This window comes from Thunnus thynnus, chromosome 13 (genome assembly GCF_963924715.1).
Source record: "Thunnus thynnus chromosome 13, fThuThy2.1, whole genome shotgun sequence".
NCBI lineage: Eukaryota > Metazoa > Chordata > Actinopteri > Scombriformes > Scombridae > Thunnus > Thunnus thynnus.
The window spans coordinates 9600539-9621347 of record NC_089529.1 but is presented as its reverse complement, the minus strand read 5'-3'; the positions used below and the strand labels follow the sequence as shown (position 1 = coordinate 9621347).

Below are 20809 nucleotides of genomic sequence, written 5' to 3'. Positions count from 1 at the left end.
AAGTTAAAACCAAACCTACGCCTTTGGTGCTATCCAAAACATCATATCTGCTGGGGAAACAGATCTGACACAGACGATCGTGTGACAAGAAAAGAATATGGCAACAAGACAAGATAAACAGATGGAAAAACCAATCCACCAACAAACCTACCCAAACACCCCCCCCCCCCCCCATACACACACACACACACACACACACACACACACACACACACATACACACACACACGTTTACTTACTGTAAGTCATTCTTGGGATATTTAAATAGACTTGCATTCATTTCCTGGAGACTTACCCTAACTCTAACCTTAACAACTGACCCAAAAAGTATTGATTTACCAATTGGGGACACGGCAGTTGCACAAGCCGTCCCCAATCAACTGGTCTTAAGTCTGGTGTGTGACCTTGAAAGTGACTCAAGGTTACTCACAGGTTATTATAATGTGTTGGGAGAAAGAGACAAAATGGCTTTTCTGTCTGCAGCAAAGAGCTCTGCAATATTTTCTTAGAAACAGTCTGGATAGTTTATCTCTTTAGTGATAAGGTAACTGGTAACCCCCAAATTACTCACCCCTATCCTCATTTCACCTTGCTACACTTACTGCTGCTCTCTCCCCTTCTTCATCATCCTTTCCCTCCATTCTTTTACTACTTAAGATGCTGACTCACTGGACCCGAATCGCTGTTTGTCTGTCATGACATCTGGAGTAGCTGCTGAGTGTTATGTCTTTCTCTCACACAGTCTCTCTCCCCTGATGGGACCCCCACTAACATCTTCATCCTTGTTTTTTCTGTGTAGCATAATGACCTCCTAGTAGCAGCCCTAATGGAGCCATAATGGTCATTTATGCAAGGGGAGGCTCTGAGGGCACGGCTGTGGAGGCAGCGAGTCGCTCAGGAAGACGGGAGAGCGGAGAGAAGCTCCTGGTTAAGTCCCTCCACTTCCGCCTCTTCCCTTCCAGCTCCCGAATCTCAGTCTTTGTTTGAATACGGCATTCCCGTGTGTGTGTGTTGTGTGTGCTCAATCAACTGCGCATTCATTTGTGTGTAATGAAAGGAACTGATACAAGACTGGTTAACAATAGAAAGCACAATATGAATATATGAGGGGTGTAGCCCTGCTTTTGATGTTCACTTCTACAGCTTATTCATATACATTATGCACATGTGCATACGACCATTTTCTTTTCTAATTACATTTTCCCTCTCAGACAAGAGTCTTATTCATGCATACATCATCCACACAATAGAAAATACTACACTTCTCAGACCTCTACGTGTTTCTTCATCTATATTTGCCAACACCACTGGCACAGACTACATTGTACATAAAATACAATGCATAAGCTGAACTTGCACTTATTATGAAAAATTTTCTTTCGGGTCATTTGCATTTCAATATACACAGTAAACACAAGGACCTTTTACTGTTTATAGTCTTAGCCCAGAGTGATTTAAAAAAAAGACAATAGTTCAATGCACTGGAAGGCTGTGATCAAATAGGATACTTCTTTGAGGTTTTCAATGCCTTAATCACGTGAGGTCCTCCAAACTAGACACCTCATGCTTTTAATGCGGCATATCTTGGGATGTTCCCCTGGGCGCTGCAAGTTGAATAATACAATGGCACATTTATCAGCTAGCTAATGCTAATTAGACTGTTGCATAGAAACGAGAATAATGTACAGTAATGTTCCTTATGCCTTGTCAGCTCCTGCTTTCTCTGTTTCTAGCAATACTCACCCCTGCGTTTTGGGTTTAATTAGGAAAAATACAGCATCCTATCTAATCCATTAGGTATCTATGTATATAAACATGAAGAAAAAATATGATTATCCTACAGATGGTTTGAACTCCTCAGGTAATCATAATAAGACTGTATTCTGTTTGCAAAATCATGAACAAAATCATGGACAGAGTGAGATGTATCTAGTTTCTGTTTCGGCAGCACAAATTGTGGTGAAGCAGTGTTTGTTCCACTTGCTGTAAAGCGAACGTCAGTCAGCTCCAAACAGGACAGACACATTTTTCACACCTACTTCCACGACATGAGGCGAGGATCTTCATTTCAACAAAACTTTACAATCTTCTTTTGAAGCTATCTGGAAATCAGTGCTGTCCAACCGTTTTTAACTGCAGTATCTAGGGAATGAGTGTGCTCTTTAATGTCCGATCCGGTCCCTTTGTACCTCATTTTAATTCAAAGATACATTTCAATTTTAGTTAGCTCTTTGTAGCCTGATAAATGTTAACTCTGAAGTCTGATAATTCAAGTCAAGTTCTATATTGCTGATGTGTGCTGTACTTTCATTTTTTGATTCATGTCACAGATGCAATCCAGACCGAGCAGAGCAGTGCATTACATTGTTTATCCTTTTAAGTTTTCTTTGGGCTAATGTAGAAATTTCTCAAAAGCAGTTGCAATTATGCATAACTCACTGATAACGTACAGTTTTTACTTCTGGCTTTTCTGAAGGACTATTAGTTATTTCATTTATGGACAGAGTGATATAGCAGAAATGTGTGGTTGTATTTTTGATTGAAGAACTCTGTCACATTAACAAGAAGCCCTCAATGAGAAGCACAATGATTCCACAGCTGTATGTTTATAGGTAGCTGTGCATGGGTTCAATAGCTGAAAATGAACTGCAGCAGCATGACTGACATGTCAGCTACCTACCTTAGCTCAGCCTAAGTGATACTGATGCCTACACTCACAGATATGTACCACCCTGACATCACTCTAAAGATATCTGACAGTGTTACACAGAAAACCTGCCTAAGTTGTCATTTCAGTATAACAGCACATTTAATGTTTGCAGTTTGGTTCATCCACACTGCAAACAAACATTTTCTCACTTAACTCGAGTGATATGTAGTCTCTGAGACTCCTCTAGCCCGATACATTGGAGGTGAATGGAATTTCCTGATTAAAACAAAGTAGTAATGGAGACACAGATTTTTTGAAAGACATGTTATTATTGATTTTTCATTATCATAAACATGAGATAAAATTCAATTCACCTCAATTATATTGGGGTGGTAGCACAAATCTCAGAGGCTGATATCTCGAAACCTAACCAAAATGATCTGCACAGCTTGATGCCAGAAGACACAAGTGATGAAGTGTGTTTGGGTGAATTGACCCTGTAAGTGGCCTGCTAGTGTATGATGCTCCTGGCATGTCCTTAACTACTGTGTTGACTTTTTCAGTAAGTTAACCTCATTTAACCAGTTTGATAAACACTTCTTTTGGGAGACGGGTAGTTTGAGCCCTCAAATGACACATCTTATGGTATTTTCCTCTGGAAGCATGTCCTGGGTGTTTGTAAAGGTTTTTTGATAAAAGCAAAGATGATGCTCGATTTAAGGGTGAAGGTTAGTTCAGGGACTGATAATGAATATGGATATTCAACTGCGAGTCAATAGTGAAAGCGTCAGAAATATTAGCATTATTTTCTATCGGACACATAAGATGACAGCACTACAGCAACATGAGTCTTAGGGGTTGGTGTTATTTGAAGGTAAAGGCAGAAACAACCTCAGCACAAGTCCAGGGGGTCTCCAGCTTAAATAGCAGAAATGTTTACATCTACACAGAAAACATGAAAACACGACAACACTCACATATCGCATTTGCATGCATATATCACAGTCTCCTCTGCTTTCATTTGACACGGACAATACCACTGCTCATCATCAAAGTCCTGTATGTGCATCAGCACAATCTGAGAAAATGTTGTGACATTTTTTGTCACAACGGGATCAGACAGAAATGACTGTCATAAGTCATTGTGTATCACAGTGTCACTCCAAACAGACTACCTTATAACAAAGAAATCAATTAAACTAGGGGAAAATGTGTTTCTTATTCACAGTAAACAATTAAGCAATTATATCCACTATCTCAAAGAAAAGCTCTGATGAATAGAAAAAAAAAACAAAAACGTGTTCTCGGCATGTTGCTAATCATTTGTTACACCTCCTTACCATTTGTAATTCTGAGGTAATGGTAACCATCGCTGTCTTCTTGATTGTCACTACAAATGCAGCATGCAGCATGGTCTTTGAAATTCAGTTCCAACTTTAGTTGAAGCATAATGCTGAAACGGTGCTGCCACAAGGTAAACAGTGTGATTACAGCAGTGCATACAAAACACAGCTCGGAATTTAAAAACGGAGCAAAAATCAGAGAAAGTATCTTCATCAAACACTTCCACATTCCTCCCTCAGTTATCAGTATGAATGCGTTCTGACAAGGCCGAACAAAGGACAAACATACTGTATGTCCAAGATTACACTACTGTAGATGAAAATATTGTATGTTTAAGATTACACTACTTTAGATGAAAATGTGTGCAAAGATTAGTTCTATGTACTTCTGAACATGATTTCTGTCCAAGGGCTGCAACAGAAAATCAATTCATTGAATGATTGATGAATCATTTGCAGGAATGTAAATGTAAGGGTTTTGTGATTTGGAACTCGCAGTAAATTTTCCACTCCTCAGATTTTTGACAAAACCCTTCATCTTTGTTCCACAATTAAAGCTACCCCATGGCTTTTTCTTCATAACCAAACATGTTTGTTTTTTTTTCTTTCAGTGTTTCTCATAAAACTGAATTGTGTGCAGACTAGATGCATTTCCTATCTCATAAAACATTTGCAAGGGCCTTTTTGTATTTTTTACTGTTGCAAAATGTGCATTGTTTACATCAGCATTCTCTTTCTCCTTTTTTATTGGCACATTATTCCGCCAGCAACTGCATTACTGCTCTGTGCGGTCAGCAGATGTGTCATGTATCTATCATGTCACCTCCAAGCCTGAGGTGTGTATTTGATTCCTTTTGCACATGCTGGTAAAGCAGGAGACACAAACAATACAATGACCCCACTAGTGGCCAAAAGAAACTTTGTTTTTAATCTCCTCTCATATTACAAAATGAATAAAAATATAACTTTTTAATATAACTAGAGCTAGATGTGTCACATAAACAGTTTTTCTCGATTAATTGATGAATTGTTTGGTCTATAAAATATCAGAAAATAGTGAAATATGCCTGTTATAATTTCCCACAGTCCAAGGCAACATTTTCAAATTGTTTAATTTGTCCAACCAGCAGTCCAAAACCCCAAGATATTCAGTTTACTATTATTTACGGCTAAAACAATTATTCTATTATCAGAATAGTTGCTGATTAATTTTCTGCCAATTGACTAATTGATTAATCAACTAATAGTTGCAGCTCTATCTGCATCTATCAGATAGTGTTCAGTTTATTTCATATGACTCAGCTATTTATGAAATGTTGTTAACTAAAATTTGTGAAATTTCTCCTCACTGCCACAAGTAATTGAAACTACTAGTTCAAACACAAATAAATACCAGTGTGTTTGCGCTTTGGGGTAATGCTGATAGATGCTCGCTTATAAGGACAAGATTTTGACAGATAGGGGACGATCTGATTTACATCAGTAATATCTGAGGGTCTCTAAGTGCATTAAATAGTAATGATGTCTGAGCAATGCTGGAATAAATTTGTAAGCAACTAATGGCATACAAATACAGACACATAGAAACATACTGCATGTGATCGATATCAAACGCACTTTGTGATCAATGTTGGAATTAATTCAGAGTGTCACAAGGACCTGAGAGCTAAACTGTCAGATACTGTTTAACAGCCGCTGAGCTGCTTTGAGTCTAACTGGCTGCACTGAATGATGTTTTTACTACTATTACTGTTGGTTCTGTTTTCAATTTCTTGAACTCTGCTTCACTTGCAGGGATGCCAGCTTTAGTTTCTCTTTTTTTCTGTGAATGTCTCACTGAGTTTTCTTACTTAATTCAATGTTTCATCACTGATCAATGTTTTATCACTGTTTTATCTTGACAATTGAGCAATTGCCTAACCACTTGTTTCTGTTAACAGTGGACCCCTGGGTGTAAAAAAGCCTTGAAATGCTGCCTACAATTTATGCCTCTTGGATCCAGCCGGCCTGGTCCCAGTTCCATTTATTTATCAGATTGTTTCAGTGAGGTTGTGTACAGTGAGAAAAAAAAACACTTTCATCTTAAATTGAGGATGCTTTCCACATCTTAGTAAGGAAGGACACTAGTCAATATTTGGCCTGAGGTTATTTAATTTGGACAAGGAGTTTGATTCATACATTAAAAATTCCAATTACCCTGTCAAGAGTTGAGCGAGCCCAGAGGAGGCTGTTTTAATCATACAGCTTTATCAAACTCTTTAAATTGAGTTTAACATGGACAGGATCATACATTCTGCCTCGGGGAAGGTGAAATCCCTTAATTTGTCCTAAACAGTAAACATTTTAAAAATCCATGTTTAACTAGAATTACTTATACTGAATAAATACTGATCATTCCTTTCCCTTTCAATCTCTTCTTTCTCTTTTTCATAGATCCAAGTTTATAAACATTTTAGGATGCATTTACAGATTATAAAAGATGGATATATACTCATTTTGGCCAATTCTAAATCTCATTTTAAATGTATACTGCACACACAAAAAAAGTCTGTATACTGCTGATCTTATGATTGACATTGAAATGTAATTATATTACTACATTTGGCCATTTAGAAAATCAAAATTGACAAAAAATTGCTTAATTCCCACATTTGGTATGCTACTCATGATTGCCCACATTGACGAGTAGGTGCTATTCCCTTTCTTCTGTCAAATAATGTTGTGGTCAAGTATGAATCTAGCATATGTCTGATCTGCAGGTGGTCACAGCTGGACCTCCTGTGTTACCATTTCTGAATCTATTTCACAAAGATATTACAGAGATCTGAGCTGCTGTCAGATATTTCCCATTCCGTCTTATCAGTTGCAGGAATGATGTCTGGCACAGCAAACAAAGTATGTGTAAAGTCCTTAAATAAAGCATGAAATTGAAGGGATGCCTGTCTAAGTGAGGCACAGCAGAGCCACAGGCCCTCTTGCTGCAGACAGGTACAGCTGCTCACCTCCAGACTGCACGCCTCCCATTTGGACTCCCATTAAAGTGCCCGACACTCTGAGTCAACACTTTTAAATGCAGAAAATGACTTCATTCATTTCCCATTATAAAAACCACATTATAAAATCTTCCTACACAAAGTGCTGCTTATTTTTCCGCTTCTCTGCAAATGAATTTGCATACATCGGGCCATGGAAGACGAAGAACTTCCTCCATTTTAGACATTTGGTCATGGTGGTGTTCAAGTATGGGATAAAAAGGAGTAAGCAATTTACTTCACTATACGTCAGCTTTCAAAAGCTAGTTACGAAATCCAGACACGTTACTTTCTTATAACCCTGCAGATTATTTGGTGACTGACGCGTATATTGATGAGAGTTTGTGTATGTGCATGCAAGTGTGTAGGTTTGTGTTTGTGCATAACAGAAATCAGCTGCAATACTGATATGTCAAGAAAGCCTTTAACTCACCAGGGAACTGGTAGCTGTAGCTTGGTGCGAATCCAGTGTATCCGCGGCCGTACGTTGCCACAATATTAGGGTAACCTTTGATAGAGAGAGAAGAAATTAAAAAGAGATGAGAGGAAAACTACAAACACTGTATACATATGATGTATATATTATACACAGATGTGATACCAGTGTAGCACTAAACTTGTGGGGATCCACACGACTAAAGCATTTTCATTTTGTTAAGCAAATTCTAATATTACTTAATATCCTTGATAAATAAAACCACAATAGTCCAGATTAAATATGAGCCTGAAATAGTCAAGAATAAGTATCATGTATTGGAAAAATACTTTAAATAAAGTATACAGTCTTGTGTGTATTATGTGTAACCCTAGCTTTTCTTCTTTGAATAACTTCAGTGCTACAGGCCTAATAAAGAGGTGTCATGTATTTATAGCTCATAACGTTGATGGCAAATTGTCAAGTGAAAAAACATTTGCTTTGTGTGCAGTTTGACAACAAGCACCACCCCCAATCAATGGTCGACTGTCACAATTACTTTAACCTGTAATCTTGATCATGCTGCTCTTGTTGCTTGCCCTACTCATCACCAAATGTCAGCAATTCATTTAGTGATAAAAGGTTCCTATAAGGATAATGGCCATAACAATTAAAATAAGATTGTAAAAGCATTTCCTTTCATAGAGAAAGACCTGGTGATTTAAAATGTGAGTATTACATGGCTGCTAAAATTTTACACAATCTCGCTTTAAACTAAGAAAGTTATCCAACATGGATCAATAAAGCATCTCATTATATTTTAATGCATTTAAGATTCCTCAAGGAATATTGATTCTTTTTCTTTTTTTATAGATTCTATCTTTATGCATTATTAGATTAGGTCGTCATAAAGGTTGGGTATCTGGTGTCAAATTTGGTAAATGGTTGAATAAACTGTTGGACAAATAGTGCTGCTCTTAGTTCTCAACTGTCCACTTTATTTTAATTCATTAAACCATAAGTTCTCTGCATTTTTACAGCTCAGTGTAATAACACTTTATAGCAGGCGCCTTGCAATGACGTTGGCGTCTGTCTTCCGTGCAGCTTCAGTGAGCAGAAAGGTTCATATAAAATATGACTGGATGCAATTTGTTTTACTGGTTGAACTAAGGTCCTGCTGGATGTGTATGCATTAAAGCTGATCTCTAGTTATCTGTAGTAGTTACCTCACAAGTTACCAGGGTAACCAATGCTTATGGGAAGCAGTTTCTACCGTATTAAAGCACTCATGCTTTAATACGGTAGAAACTACTTCAGACAGAAGGACAGCAACTAGTGAGGGTTTGAGCGCCTTGCTTTTTCTCAATTATTACTACTCCACTACCATCATATTATCAATCATTTTCATATCAACTTTGTTCATCTAAAATGTAAACAAATGTAAACAAAGTTGTTTTTTCCCCAACTTCACTTCTTTCTTTCTTTTATATATGGTTGTTACATTTGCTGTGAGTGTTATCTGCTTTGTCAGATTATTTGCCTCTTCAAAAACCAAATCAGTAATTTGAGACTGAGAAAACATTTATGAATCAGATTTATCTGTTGTCTAGTACTGTCTTGTCTGTGTAATAAAAGCCTTTTATCAATTAGGAGGGGTAACAAACTTTTGGTGGTGATTTGACCTTTTCGATCACAGAGTGGGCCCATTATGTGGTGTATTATGACCAGTTACGCCAACATTTTGACAAGAGATCCTACAAATAGGTACAGACATCTGTAATAAACCAGTGCTAGAAACTGATGATTAGTTAGTTACAATTAAGATAAAATTTAACCACAGCCGCTGAATTATAAAACCTGGTAAATGTGACTACAAAACGTCATCTTTAAACCAAAGTCAAAGTCTTTGCCAGAGTATAGACTTGTTTAGAAGTTGTTTGGTCCCTGGGTGGATGCTGAATTGCGATGAGCCCCAAAGAGGACCCAGTGTCATTAGAAAAATATAAGAGTAGCAGATGTATTGTTCATCTGCTGTCGTGATTCTTATTACAACCACAGACCTACCAGTTAATTAGCTGGACAGTTTTCAGACAGAAGCAGCTGTGGGCAACATATTGAGAAACGGGGTGTGAGGGAGCAGGCAGCTAGGAAGTGGGATACAGACAAAACAAGGAATTTGAGAAGAGTGGGCGGATGAGCGAGTGAGCCTATGTGTGAGTCTGTGAGAATTTGAGCACCATCAAAGGTAATATAAACATAATTAACCCTCTAATTATGGTAAATGTCTCAGTCTATCTGCTTTCCTCAAGCTATTATCACCTTCAACCATAACTCTGGACTAAATTACCTAATAAGAGGAAGTCCTTTAGGCCAGGAATGAATCACTGGAGCCAACCTTGATAGCTCTTCCTTCATTGTGTGTAAGCTACACCTCAGAAACTGACCTCAGAAACCTTTTTCCGGCTTATGTGTCTTCAGTTCTCATTAGCTATGTACTATCCTGCTAAACTGGCTGTAGTGAATGTCTAGATTGTAAATATTGAGCTGCGAATTCAGCTTTTGTAGACACTGCAGACCTAAAGCACTCACAGTTTACCGTATTTCCTCAAATAGTGGCTGGGGTCTTTATTTACTTCAACTGCAGAGGGTACCAGGCCTCTATTGAAAGCAGGCTTACACTAGAAAGAGGGCTTTGTTTCCAATTATCTCTGTTTGATGAATATATTTGCTCATATTTTAGTACAAAGCTTCCTTGTTTTCTGATCTGCTTCTGTTCTCTGTTAAATTTTTGTTACTGCATTATCGGTAATCCACTTACTCCAACATGCAGAACAATAATTCTAGCACTAAAGTTCTACCCAGAACATTTTAGCAGAGCACCACTTAGTTGTAGCATGCGGGTAGCTTGCTTATGGATGTAGGCTTGCCGGCTTAGCCAAGTTACATTATTATAATATGTGCCTTTATCCCTGTATCTAAACAATATGGCATCTTGTCCATCTCCCTCCCCTCTCTGTGATGGTCAGCTAGAGGGTACCGCATGTACTCATACAACAAGCGTTACATCCAGGTAACTGCCATAGACATTATCTAACAGGCACCAGGAGTTTATCCACCCTTGTTTTTTGCCTGGCCTGCTTTTGGGGCCGGCCTTGATTTGTTAGTGTTGACCACACCCCCAACCATTATTCAAGCCCCAGCTTTTAATTGACGGTATACAACTAGTTGAGACATTTCTATAAGTAATACCTAGTAAAATTAACTGTACAATGCATATAGTACCAGTCAAAAGTTTGGACACACCTTCTGTATGCATTGCAGTTCTTGAACAAGAATAGAGCCTAAAACATTGATACATTTTGCATTTTATCCAGAGATGGCATGAATGTGTGTGTATGCATCTGCAGTATGAAGGCCTCTATACATATTTTGCATGAATGCATATTTGTGTATGTGAGTATGTGCATGAGTGCATGTAGGCTATGTATATGTGTGTGTGTGTGTGTGTGTGTGTGAGTGAGTGAGTGAGCATGTGTGTAGATGCTCTGCTCTGTATGCCTCAGAGCCGGTGCCAGCTGGAATCAGAAAGGTTGACCTTGGTCATAAATATCTAATCAGTGTTTGCTGTCCATGAAAAAGTTCAATTTATTCCTGACCCAATGGGAAAATGCCTCTCCCAGACCCTCTCCCCTCTCTCGCAGACAAAAAGAAATGCAACTCAGAGAGGCGGTGAGGGGAACCTTAACCTGGTATGGATGAAGCGGGACGGAGGCTACACCAGAAAAAAATAAAAATCTTCATCAAGCTGCTGATGAGAAATCATCACCGGGAAGCTACAGATGGATAGCTTTCACAAAACCCCTCATTGTTTGTTTGCTCTGAAAAGAACTGTGATATGATACAATGAAAAGCTATCACAGACCGCAAAATATTGGATATTATGTGTTTGATACTGTCTTACTGTCAAACAGAATAAATGCCAAACCAAAATTGTTGGCTTAGATACAGCAGCTCCTCATACTCCCTTATTTCAACATTTTCTAAAATAGCAAAACCATTTTCCTAGTCTGATGTACTGCATGACAATGGCTCCCACATTACTAAATGAGAATTTGCAGCAAGGTGTGTGCACTGAGAGTCTAAGGAGAGAGCTATAGAGAGTAGTATAAAAGTGTAAGGAAAATGGATTAAGATACATGCTGAGTTAAGCCACTATTTCATGAAATTCTTAGCATGTTCATACCTACAAATATTGTGAAACATGAAAGTAGGAGGAAAGAAAAAGAAACAGAAGGACAGAATAGGAGGGAGAAAAAGAGAGAACCTGCTGTCTTTCCATCCATTTCACTAAATCAGTGGTTCTCGACATTTTTTGGGCCAGCGCCCTCCTATCCATTATCCAAGTCCCTTACCGCCCCCCATCAATTAAAATGTAGGCTAATTGTCTTCCCTGAATATTAATGTTGATTATTATTCCATGTTATATCATTAAAAAAGCATGTCACTGAATGCCAAATAACAGATTTGATTGAACTGGACAGTTGGAAGATCATTGTCATTAGTTTGCCAGGAAGCAAAAAAGCCATGTGAATAGAAATTACATTTATGAGTGTTAAACAAATGCAACGGTTAGAAATTTGACATTCATACTTTAATAAGGTCTCGTTATTGATCACAAACAGCAGCCATATAGTGGAAGAGTAACCAATCAGAAATTGGTAATTTGGCGACAGTGCCAAACAAGGAGCATTTTTCTTAATTGTTCCAATGGAAAACAAGAGCAGCCTACCAAAGAAAAAGTCTGAGGCTACTGGAGAAAAAGCAGAAGGATATGTAGGCTATCTAATATTACAGGCCTATATGTCTTAACTTTTGAAGGAAATAAGCTAAATTGCATTGAAAATTAGCGTGAGTCCTGCGCTTGGTGGTCCTCTGCCAGTTTCTTCACTGCAGGTTACAAAGAAGTTAGTTTCAGCCGTAGTGCACCTGAGGCCGTTAAGTCCAAGCGTTTGCAGTACTTGGACTGCATGTGGAGGTCCTGGCTGAATCCCTGCTCAACGAGATATGTTGTTGGGAAAGCAACAAGACGCAGCCTGGTCTTCTCCCGGGGAGCCGGGTAACTCTGGGCATATTTGACCCACATGCTGCCCCAGCCAGAGGTGCAGAAAGTAGCCTGGGCCTCGTCGTCATTCTGGATGTTGACAAGATGCTCCTGGATAGCAGGCTTGCATTCGCTCGAGTCCGCCTGAAGAAGCTGCATCACCCAGATGGGAACATCAAGGTTCAGGAGGGCCCTGAAGTGGATGTCCATGTCGGCCATAAGCAAGGTAGTCGGTGTAAATGAGGAGGCGGTCATCGGCAAGAGCCTCAGACACCTGCAATGAGTATAACCAGCAAATTGTTCTTGATGCAGATTTTTAGACTATCCGATTTTGAACTGGTTGTTTTATGCTAATTAATATACTAATAGATTTTTCTTCATATTTATAATGCATATACAGTCCTTTATTTCAGACAAGTCAATATAATGAACATTACAACTTAATGTATTCATAGAACTAAAATATATTACTTATAATAATAGTGTGCCTATTATATTTATTTAGCGTTGTTTCTGAAAAATAGCAGATCACCTTGGTCAACTGTGGTAAATGAGCAAACTGCCTCTGCTCTCCCTGTACAGATCCAGCCTGGAGGTGAGACTGTGGATGACTGCCTTGCACTGGACCAGAGTAACTCCATTTCCTTGGAGCTTTAGTGTGACTTTGTTCATCTTTTCAAAAAAGTCTGCAAGGTACATGATGTCGCAGTGGCTGGTTGACACCTATTCCCTGAGAGCTGCATCGACCTCCTCCAGGAACTCCATGATGCTGTCAAACAGCTCACAAAAACGGGCAAAGCAGTTTCCTTTTGAGAGCCAGTATCAATATGGAGAAGAAGAAGATGCTCACAGCTGTCGGAACAGTCTCTCCTTCAGGCTTTTATTTTGTTTATTGCCTTGACTGTAACATTGGGAGACTCATAGACTTTTAGATTTGGTCACAATGTTGTGGCGGTGCAGGACAAAGTGGATTGTGAGGATATGTGGGACCTGCTCCTTCAGCAGAATGGCGAAGCCATGGTACCTGCCAACCATGGAGGGGTACTATCAGTGGCACATATGAAGATGTTGGTGATTGGGATTGACTTCTCCTGTAGATAGGCATCCAGCACATTAAAAATGGTCTGGCCGTTGGTGTCTGTTTCCAAATATTTGGAAAAGAAGAATTCCTCAGCCATCTCCTGACTGTTGGAGGCCTTATAGCGGACATAGGCCTTCACCAGGGTGTTCTTGTTAGAGGCGGTTGTCTCATCCAGCTTAAGGCTGAAAGGAGAGTCCCGCAGGATGGTAGCTGCTCCTCTGTATTGGCGCCCATTTCATTATCCTGTGTGCCATGATATCATTGTTGAGCTCCTAACATGTTTCTCTTTGAGGGCTTGGAAGAATGGATGCTTCTTGCCTGCCTTGTCTGGGTGGAGCTTCGTGGGCCTATATACTGGCCAACATTGGCCAACATTTTTCAGAGGAAGAAAGCTGAACAGAGAATGGTTGAAATTATTTATATTACTTTTGGTAGGCTGCTATTCTAAACTTGGCATTTGCCACTATGAAGATGCATCAGCTTGGATTCTGTGATAACATTGGTTTGTTCTTCCAGAGGGGATTCCAGTAGGCTCCATCATGGGTGATCCAGTTGATGTAATAATTGGACCTGCAGTGGTCTGGCAGAGAGCGTCAAATGAACATGGGTTCAAATGTAGTGAAAACCTGGCTAGTAAAAGCAGAGTAGGCTAATCGAAGTTCCACTTTTGATAGACTGCAATCATGCATAAATGATCCAACAAAGAGCAAGGAGAGCCGACTAAACAGACCGCTGACCTAATAGATGAGGCTTATTGCAATGCAAAAAAAAAAGCGAGGCAGACGGAGTCACAATATCTCGGCTGAGTCCCCCTTTTTCTCTGTCTGTCTATAAAGCAATGTTGCTCGTGGTTTTCCAACACGCCCCACGCAAAAATGGGAGAGCTTTCTCCTTTGACACGTTTTAAAACAATTGAGGCGTGCTCTTTGACAGAGGAACGTGGCTAAAGGACCGTAGTGCGCTGTTCCATAGAAAACAATGAAAAGCTGGGTGCAAGTGATTCAGAAAAAAGCCTCGTCTTCAGCAGGGAAAGCTTCGTCAAAAAAAAGCTTCAGTTGATGGTGGTAATAGCAAGTCTAATGATAAAATTGTAAAAAATGTGCATTTGAATGTAGGACTAAACTGTCATTAAAAAACAGACAAGAACACCTCAACGCCCCCCTTTCAAAAATATTGCTTCCTGCGCCCCCTGACATTCTTTGAATGCCCCCTGGGGGGTGGTACCGCCCCCGTTGAGAAACGCTACACTAAATAAAGCCTGCCATTGTGTCTGGCCTGGTGGCGGCCTCTTAGTGCTCTTATTTGCCTTATTAATATGCATGCTAATGTACCTATTTTATGGCTCAACAGTTCTGATTCACTTTAAAATCAATTATCCATCTGGTACACCCATACCTCGCCCAGGCTCAAATGTGTATTAATTTCAGCAAACATACATCGGGCACAACACAATAAAGATAAATGCCTCGATTAGAGGCAGTAAACAAAGGAGCTAGGGATGGCTTTAATGAGATTTGGCACAAAAGAAGCTTACACTTTCTTAAATAATGAGCCTAGGGTCCCCTTTTTTCCACATGCAAATTATATAAAGGAATGTTTCGCTGTCCTTGTTCCAATTTCATTTAGATAAGAGTGTCTCCAAACAAGTTGGCTGTTAATATTCTCACATGAGCACATCACTGCCTTTCTGCCTGCCTTCTCCCAATGGAGGGGAAGAGCGCTCTACGCAGACACATTAGTCTGTAATAAGTTCTGAAAAGTTCACTGTGTTTGTTAAATACTTCTAACAGATGAGATGAAACTGGGAACAACTTAGATAGAGCTGACAGAAGCACTCGGCCAGCCTTATCAACACTTTTACCACCAACAACTGTATAATCAGTCTCATGGAAAGGTCAACCCCCGCCATAACCCTGACAGTTTATGTAACTGAATATAGATATATGAATGGACAGATTGATAAATAGATAGAAACAAAAATAATGAATTGTATCAAACATGGGACATAAGAAAATATTAAATATGCAACGGCTAAAACGGATTTGCTACCAACTTTCCAAAGTGCTTTAAACATTACATTACCTGGTACAGATAAAAATGCATGAATGTGGATCTGCCTGCACCTGCTACAAGAGGGGGGGCCTACTCGCACGGTAAAACCAGTCTCTTACAATCAGCTGCATGTCTCTTTTGCTTTTGAAGGAAAAAATAAATCTTTTATGTGAGGGCAAATCCATTTGGTTGGGTCGCACATACATATTATATGCATGGGAAATGTGAACGACAGACAGACAGATAGATAGACAGGCGGTGGGAGGATGGGGAGGCAGGGAGGGAGAGAGTGCAATAGTGTTAAATAAAAAGGACCACAGGCATGGGCTGGATGGTAATGAAGAGGGGTGGGCCAGCAGCTGAGGTCCCTGTAGATGAGATCTCTCCCTGACATGTGTGTCCCCTTCATTACCCATTGAGGGGGGCACAGTGATGAATCCTTAATATGACATTACACCAATTTTCCTCTTCATTTAGCCTGCTAATGTGCTGGTCTGCTCCTATATGCCCAGGGGCTGCCTGTACCAGACTCGACCAGAAATAGACCACAGTGGCCACTGGTGGCACACCTTGAAGCAGCCTAATTAGGGGCAGCGCCCACCTAATGGGGCTATCTAGTCGAGAGTTTGCATAAGCTGATTTTTTTTTTTTTTTTGCAGGTAGAAACTGATGACTGAATGGCATGCGTGTCTGACACTTCTGCCCCCTCAAAAAAAAAAGAAGAAGAAGAAGAAAAAAAAGCAGCCTGGTTAAAAATCAGTGTCACTGTATATTTCAAGACTGATGACATTGTATATTTTTATTGTCAACAAATACCACAAAAAGAACAAAACCAACAACGGACTGATCTTGATAACAAGCATTGCCCATGAAGCCCCACCTGATATAGCTTATTCGCCTGTGCCATTGACCTTCATTGTGATGCAAAATCTATTAAAAACACATGAATGAGTCACATTGTTGCACTGGGTGACGTGTTACTTCATTATGATGAACATGGGCACCGATGTTACTCACAACCTCACTACCAAATCTGCAGCTGAAAATAGTCCCCGAACACAGCACACGTTTTATTCCTTTTTGAATAATATTTGCTAAAAACTAGTGTGCAGCTGTTCTGAAATTATTTCTGAATAAAAATCTATATTTGTGAGCCACTTAGGTTATATAAGATTTATGTCTTAAGTGGAAACCGGGAAAAAATACAGAATTTCACCAGCCTTATTCTTTAAAAGATGGTGGAAGTGTGATGCTGCTTGATGGATGTATTTCTGTATGACTTCAAACATGTCTGTGAACTAAACTGTGAGCTCATAGACTAGTACATAGATCACTTGTTTGGGTTTTGTGTGTGTGTGTGTGTGTGTGTGTGTGTGTGTGTGTGTGTATGACTCACTCAGCATGCCCATCCCCAGCATGAAGGCATCCATGGTGTAGGGCAGACCCCTGGCTCGCCCTCGTGTACCTGGTGGGAACATCACCTCCTTGGGCTGGGCCTTCTTACATTCTACCTATGTAGACAGACGAACACATACACACATGCACATGTACACACATACACACAGACAGACAAACCATTAGACTGTGTAGGTACACAACCAGACAGATCTGACAGGGCTGTCTCAGCTCTTTAAGGTGGTTTTCTATTTGACTTGCACGGCGCTAGATGTTTTCCATAGAGAAAAACAAGACAGAGTCAATCCGAGCACCTCACATTTTAGAGGAAATTCTCTAAGGAAAACTTACAATCATGCTCCTCCTGCATTAAAGCAAAGGTTATTGCTCCAGTGAGCATGTGCCCGATGCCTCAGGGAAATACAAGCTAAATACTTTCCAAGAGTTTCTGAGACATCAGGGTAGGAGAAGCTCTGCTCTCCAATGCCATTACCGTAGTCCCACTGTGTGGCAGCATGTTCGGTCCCTTTGTGAAAAGCAGTTTTTTTGCTTAATCTAAACAGAATAATCTCAAAAGCAATCATCTCTCACTTTGGTTGTGACAAAATCCCTATTCTTTCACCATTGTTTGTTTCGTTCAACTCGCAAAGGCAATGTTTTTAAAATCTGAAACTTGTCAAAAATGTGTGTTTTAAAACAGAACACACTTCTTTTTTTGTGAGTATGGCTCCATTTTTTTTTTTTGGTCTGTGAATTGTGTATTTGTGTGTGTCTGCTGGGCTGAAGTCCCCAGTGTCCCATAGTCCAATTCCACCTGCAGCACTCATCTCTCTCCTGCATTTCTTTTTCTCACTCCAGTTCTCACACATACAGGTTTGTTCATTTCCCATCTTGCAAGACTGACATCTCCTCTTCCTACATAACACATATCAAATGAGGGATGTGACAAGGGCAGATGAGGAGAAGAAGGAAGATGAGAGTCCTATTTACCACGTATCTATCCTATCTCTATGAATTATAGAGAAGCACGAGCGGCTGACAAGGGTGGCATGGTCTTGTGTCTGTTGGTTGTTCTTTGGTAGACTGAGTCTGTTCGCCATGCTGCACAATCTATTTGCTCCACTGCCTGCTTGGCATCAGCCTGTCCATCTGTTTGTCTGTTTGCCTCCTGGCTCTCGCCTGCTTCTCCCTACTGCCTCCACTTAAGCAGGGCTTTCTCGGCTGCTGCAATTCACATGTCATCCTAGCCTGCTGCACAAGACAGGCTAGTGCGCCAGTGCTGTGTACACCTCAACCAAGGTACAGCCCGGCATCCATACAAATAGCCTTGCAACTCTGACAGGCCAGCGGTGCACATTACTATTCACACACAAACTCATTCACACATGCACAGTGGTAGACACAATGTGCTATGGCAAGTTGCCAAACTTCACGTCTGTAAGAAGTTGTTGTACTAAATGAATAGAATAACAAGCTTTGTATATCCAGGAGAGCTAGAAATGTATAAAGGGACACTAATGAAAAGGGTTTCTATCACAGAGGGAAAGTTGCTGCGTTGCAGAGCTGTGATTTGTTGCTGTTAGCAGCCCTTTCATTTGAAGCAGACCAACTAAAGTACACAGTTCCCTCAGCCACTTTGTAGCTGTCACAGCTACTCTGCCCTCCTTGCTCGCCTGGCATGGTTTGACATTGTGATGAAGAGAGCACAGGCACTCTTATCGTCAGGGAATGACCCCCGGCATGGAAGCAGGAACCGGGTGGGAAAAATGGGTCTGTTAGAAATCTCAGTACACTGCTGGGATTTTCAGATGTTCACATAGCTGGGTGACAAATACAGCGCTCTGAGTTCTGCCCACACCGTAGACATGACGGTGTCTGCTCAGTGTCCTCCAGCAGCCCCTGCCACATCCGGCAAGTTGGACGTTCAGGTTGCCTGCTGGGAGTAAGACAGACCCAGGTGTGAGTCATGCCTACATGCTCTCAGATGCGGGTCTTTGATATTCAGAGAGAGGGCTCCTTGTCATGGATTTAAAACCAGCCAGGAGCCAGGATCTGTGGTGGTGTGAGTGTGTGGGTGTTCACCTGCTTCAAACACACGGGAGTGTGTGGGGGAGGGAGGCAGGAGCCTTCAGGAGTGAACTAAGTCAAAGAATGAGAAAAAAAGAGGAGAACAGAGGGGACGGCAAGACAATTTCTGAGCCTGACAATGGAGCACTGCAAAGGTTCAGCAGTTGTGAATGTGGAGATTCAAATTTTACCACGTGGAAGGTTCTACAGAATGAACCTTTTTCCATGAACTGATGAATTTACAGGCTCTCATTTTAACTGCAAGTATCGCCCCAAAATTATGGCTTGTGTAGCTTGTCTAGGAAGGCAGCACAATATCATGTTGTGAAAATTATCATGATCTACCATTTAGATTCTGTGTAAAGAGGTGTTTGAGCACCATTGTGCCTTGTTGAAAAAGAAGGGACACTTCATTAACCTGCCTTGACTTTACTGCCAGGAAAGTTACATCATTTTGTGCACAAATAGAACCCAGGAGATCTGAGAGGCTCAAATACACACACACATACGTATACAGCTGACTGCTAAAGTGAATTCCTGCCACACAGGTTTGACAAGGTATGGTTACCTCAACTTGTGTGCTTTCAACATATATTGAGATGTTTCCTCCTCCGCTGCACTGATATATACTGCCGTTGACAGTTCATCTTTGAGATCTGTTTCACTCTGTGACCCATGATGGTCAGTGCGAGATGAAAACAGAAAGAACGGCAGAGCCTACACACTCTCAAAAAGTTGAAATTAATCTTTTTACAGGAAACTCTCTGCTGTGGTTACTTTGAGCAACAACTATTCAGACTCCAGTGTACAATATAGAACAGGTTAAAAAATTGGGCCTTAAATTTTGTCCAGGAGTATAAAGTAATCCAAACCAACAAAAGAAGATGTTGGACACTATAAGGAACTGGATGTTGACATATGGTAGCCAGCAGATACAGTTGTCATGCATGGAGAGTCTACCATGACAAAATAAAGGTGATGAGGAATAATTACTGATGCTCATACACGTCTTCTTACAGGAAAGTAAGTCATTTTTTTGTTTGTTTATTTCACAGGGACAGTAAAGGTAGATGTTGTTATATGGGAAAAAAATCTCAACAGATGTAATTTTAATAGTGAACCAGCTAGTTTGCAGCCCCTAATACTGCTAAGGCTTTTGAATTTGTATGGCGTTCAATTAGTTTTAAAACCTATGCACATAAAAACCAGGCGTGTGCACGTGATACGAGCGCACGGAACAGTATCTGCATGTGGAAAACCATCCTTGTGAGACAGTGTTTCTACTCTGCGTGCACAAATGCAGTCCCATGAGCATGGAGCTGTGACGAGCATAAGCTCAGCCCTCCCTACACGCTCGCAACTGCTAAACACTCGCTCGCTCGTCAAGTTGACTTTTGAGACTTTGGAGGCGGAGATGGAATAGACAGTCCACTCCTTTGATTGGTCACTTAGATTACTAACCATGACCATTGATTGGCTGTTTGGTTTGATCACTGACACAGTTGAAGACAGGCAGTTACCTGAGAGGATAAAGGGAAACATAAATAATGATATTTAGCAGCTGATTCTGTTTTTTTACCATTTACACTTGTGAAAAAGTGTTAGGCATCGTAGCAAAAACCTCAACTCTGTTTAAACCCTTTTTCAGATTTGTGAAATGTTTATTTTGCTTA

The 20809-nt window shown here is 40.3% G+C and overlaps 1 protein-coding gene across 13 annotated transcripts in view; it reads right to left on the bottom strand.

Annotated features, from left to right (window-relative positions):
* LOC137195373 (RNA-binding protein Musashi homolog 2) overlaps window positions 1–20809 on the bottom strand; it is a 260294-nt gene that overhangs the window by 42981 nt on the left and 196504 nt on the right. For all 13 annotated transcript variants that reach the window (XM_067607675.1, XM_067607672.1, XM_067607674.1 and 10 more), the window contains 2 exons: window positions 17071–17185; window positions 7459–7533 (listed from right to left, as the gene is read on the bottom strand). In XM_067607675.1, coding sequence (XP_067463776.1) covers window positions 7459–7533; window positions 17071–17185 — 190 coding nt within the window. The remainder of the gene's footprint in view (window positions 1–7458; window positions 7534–17070; window positions 17186–20809) is intronic.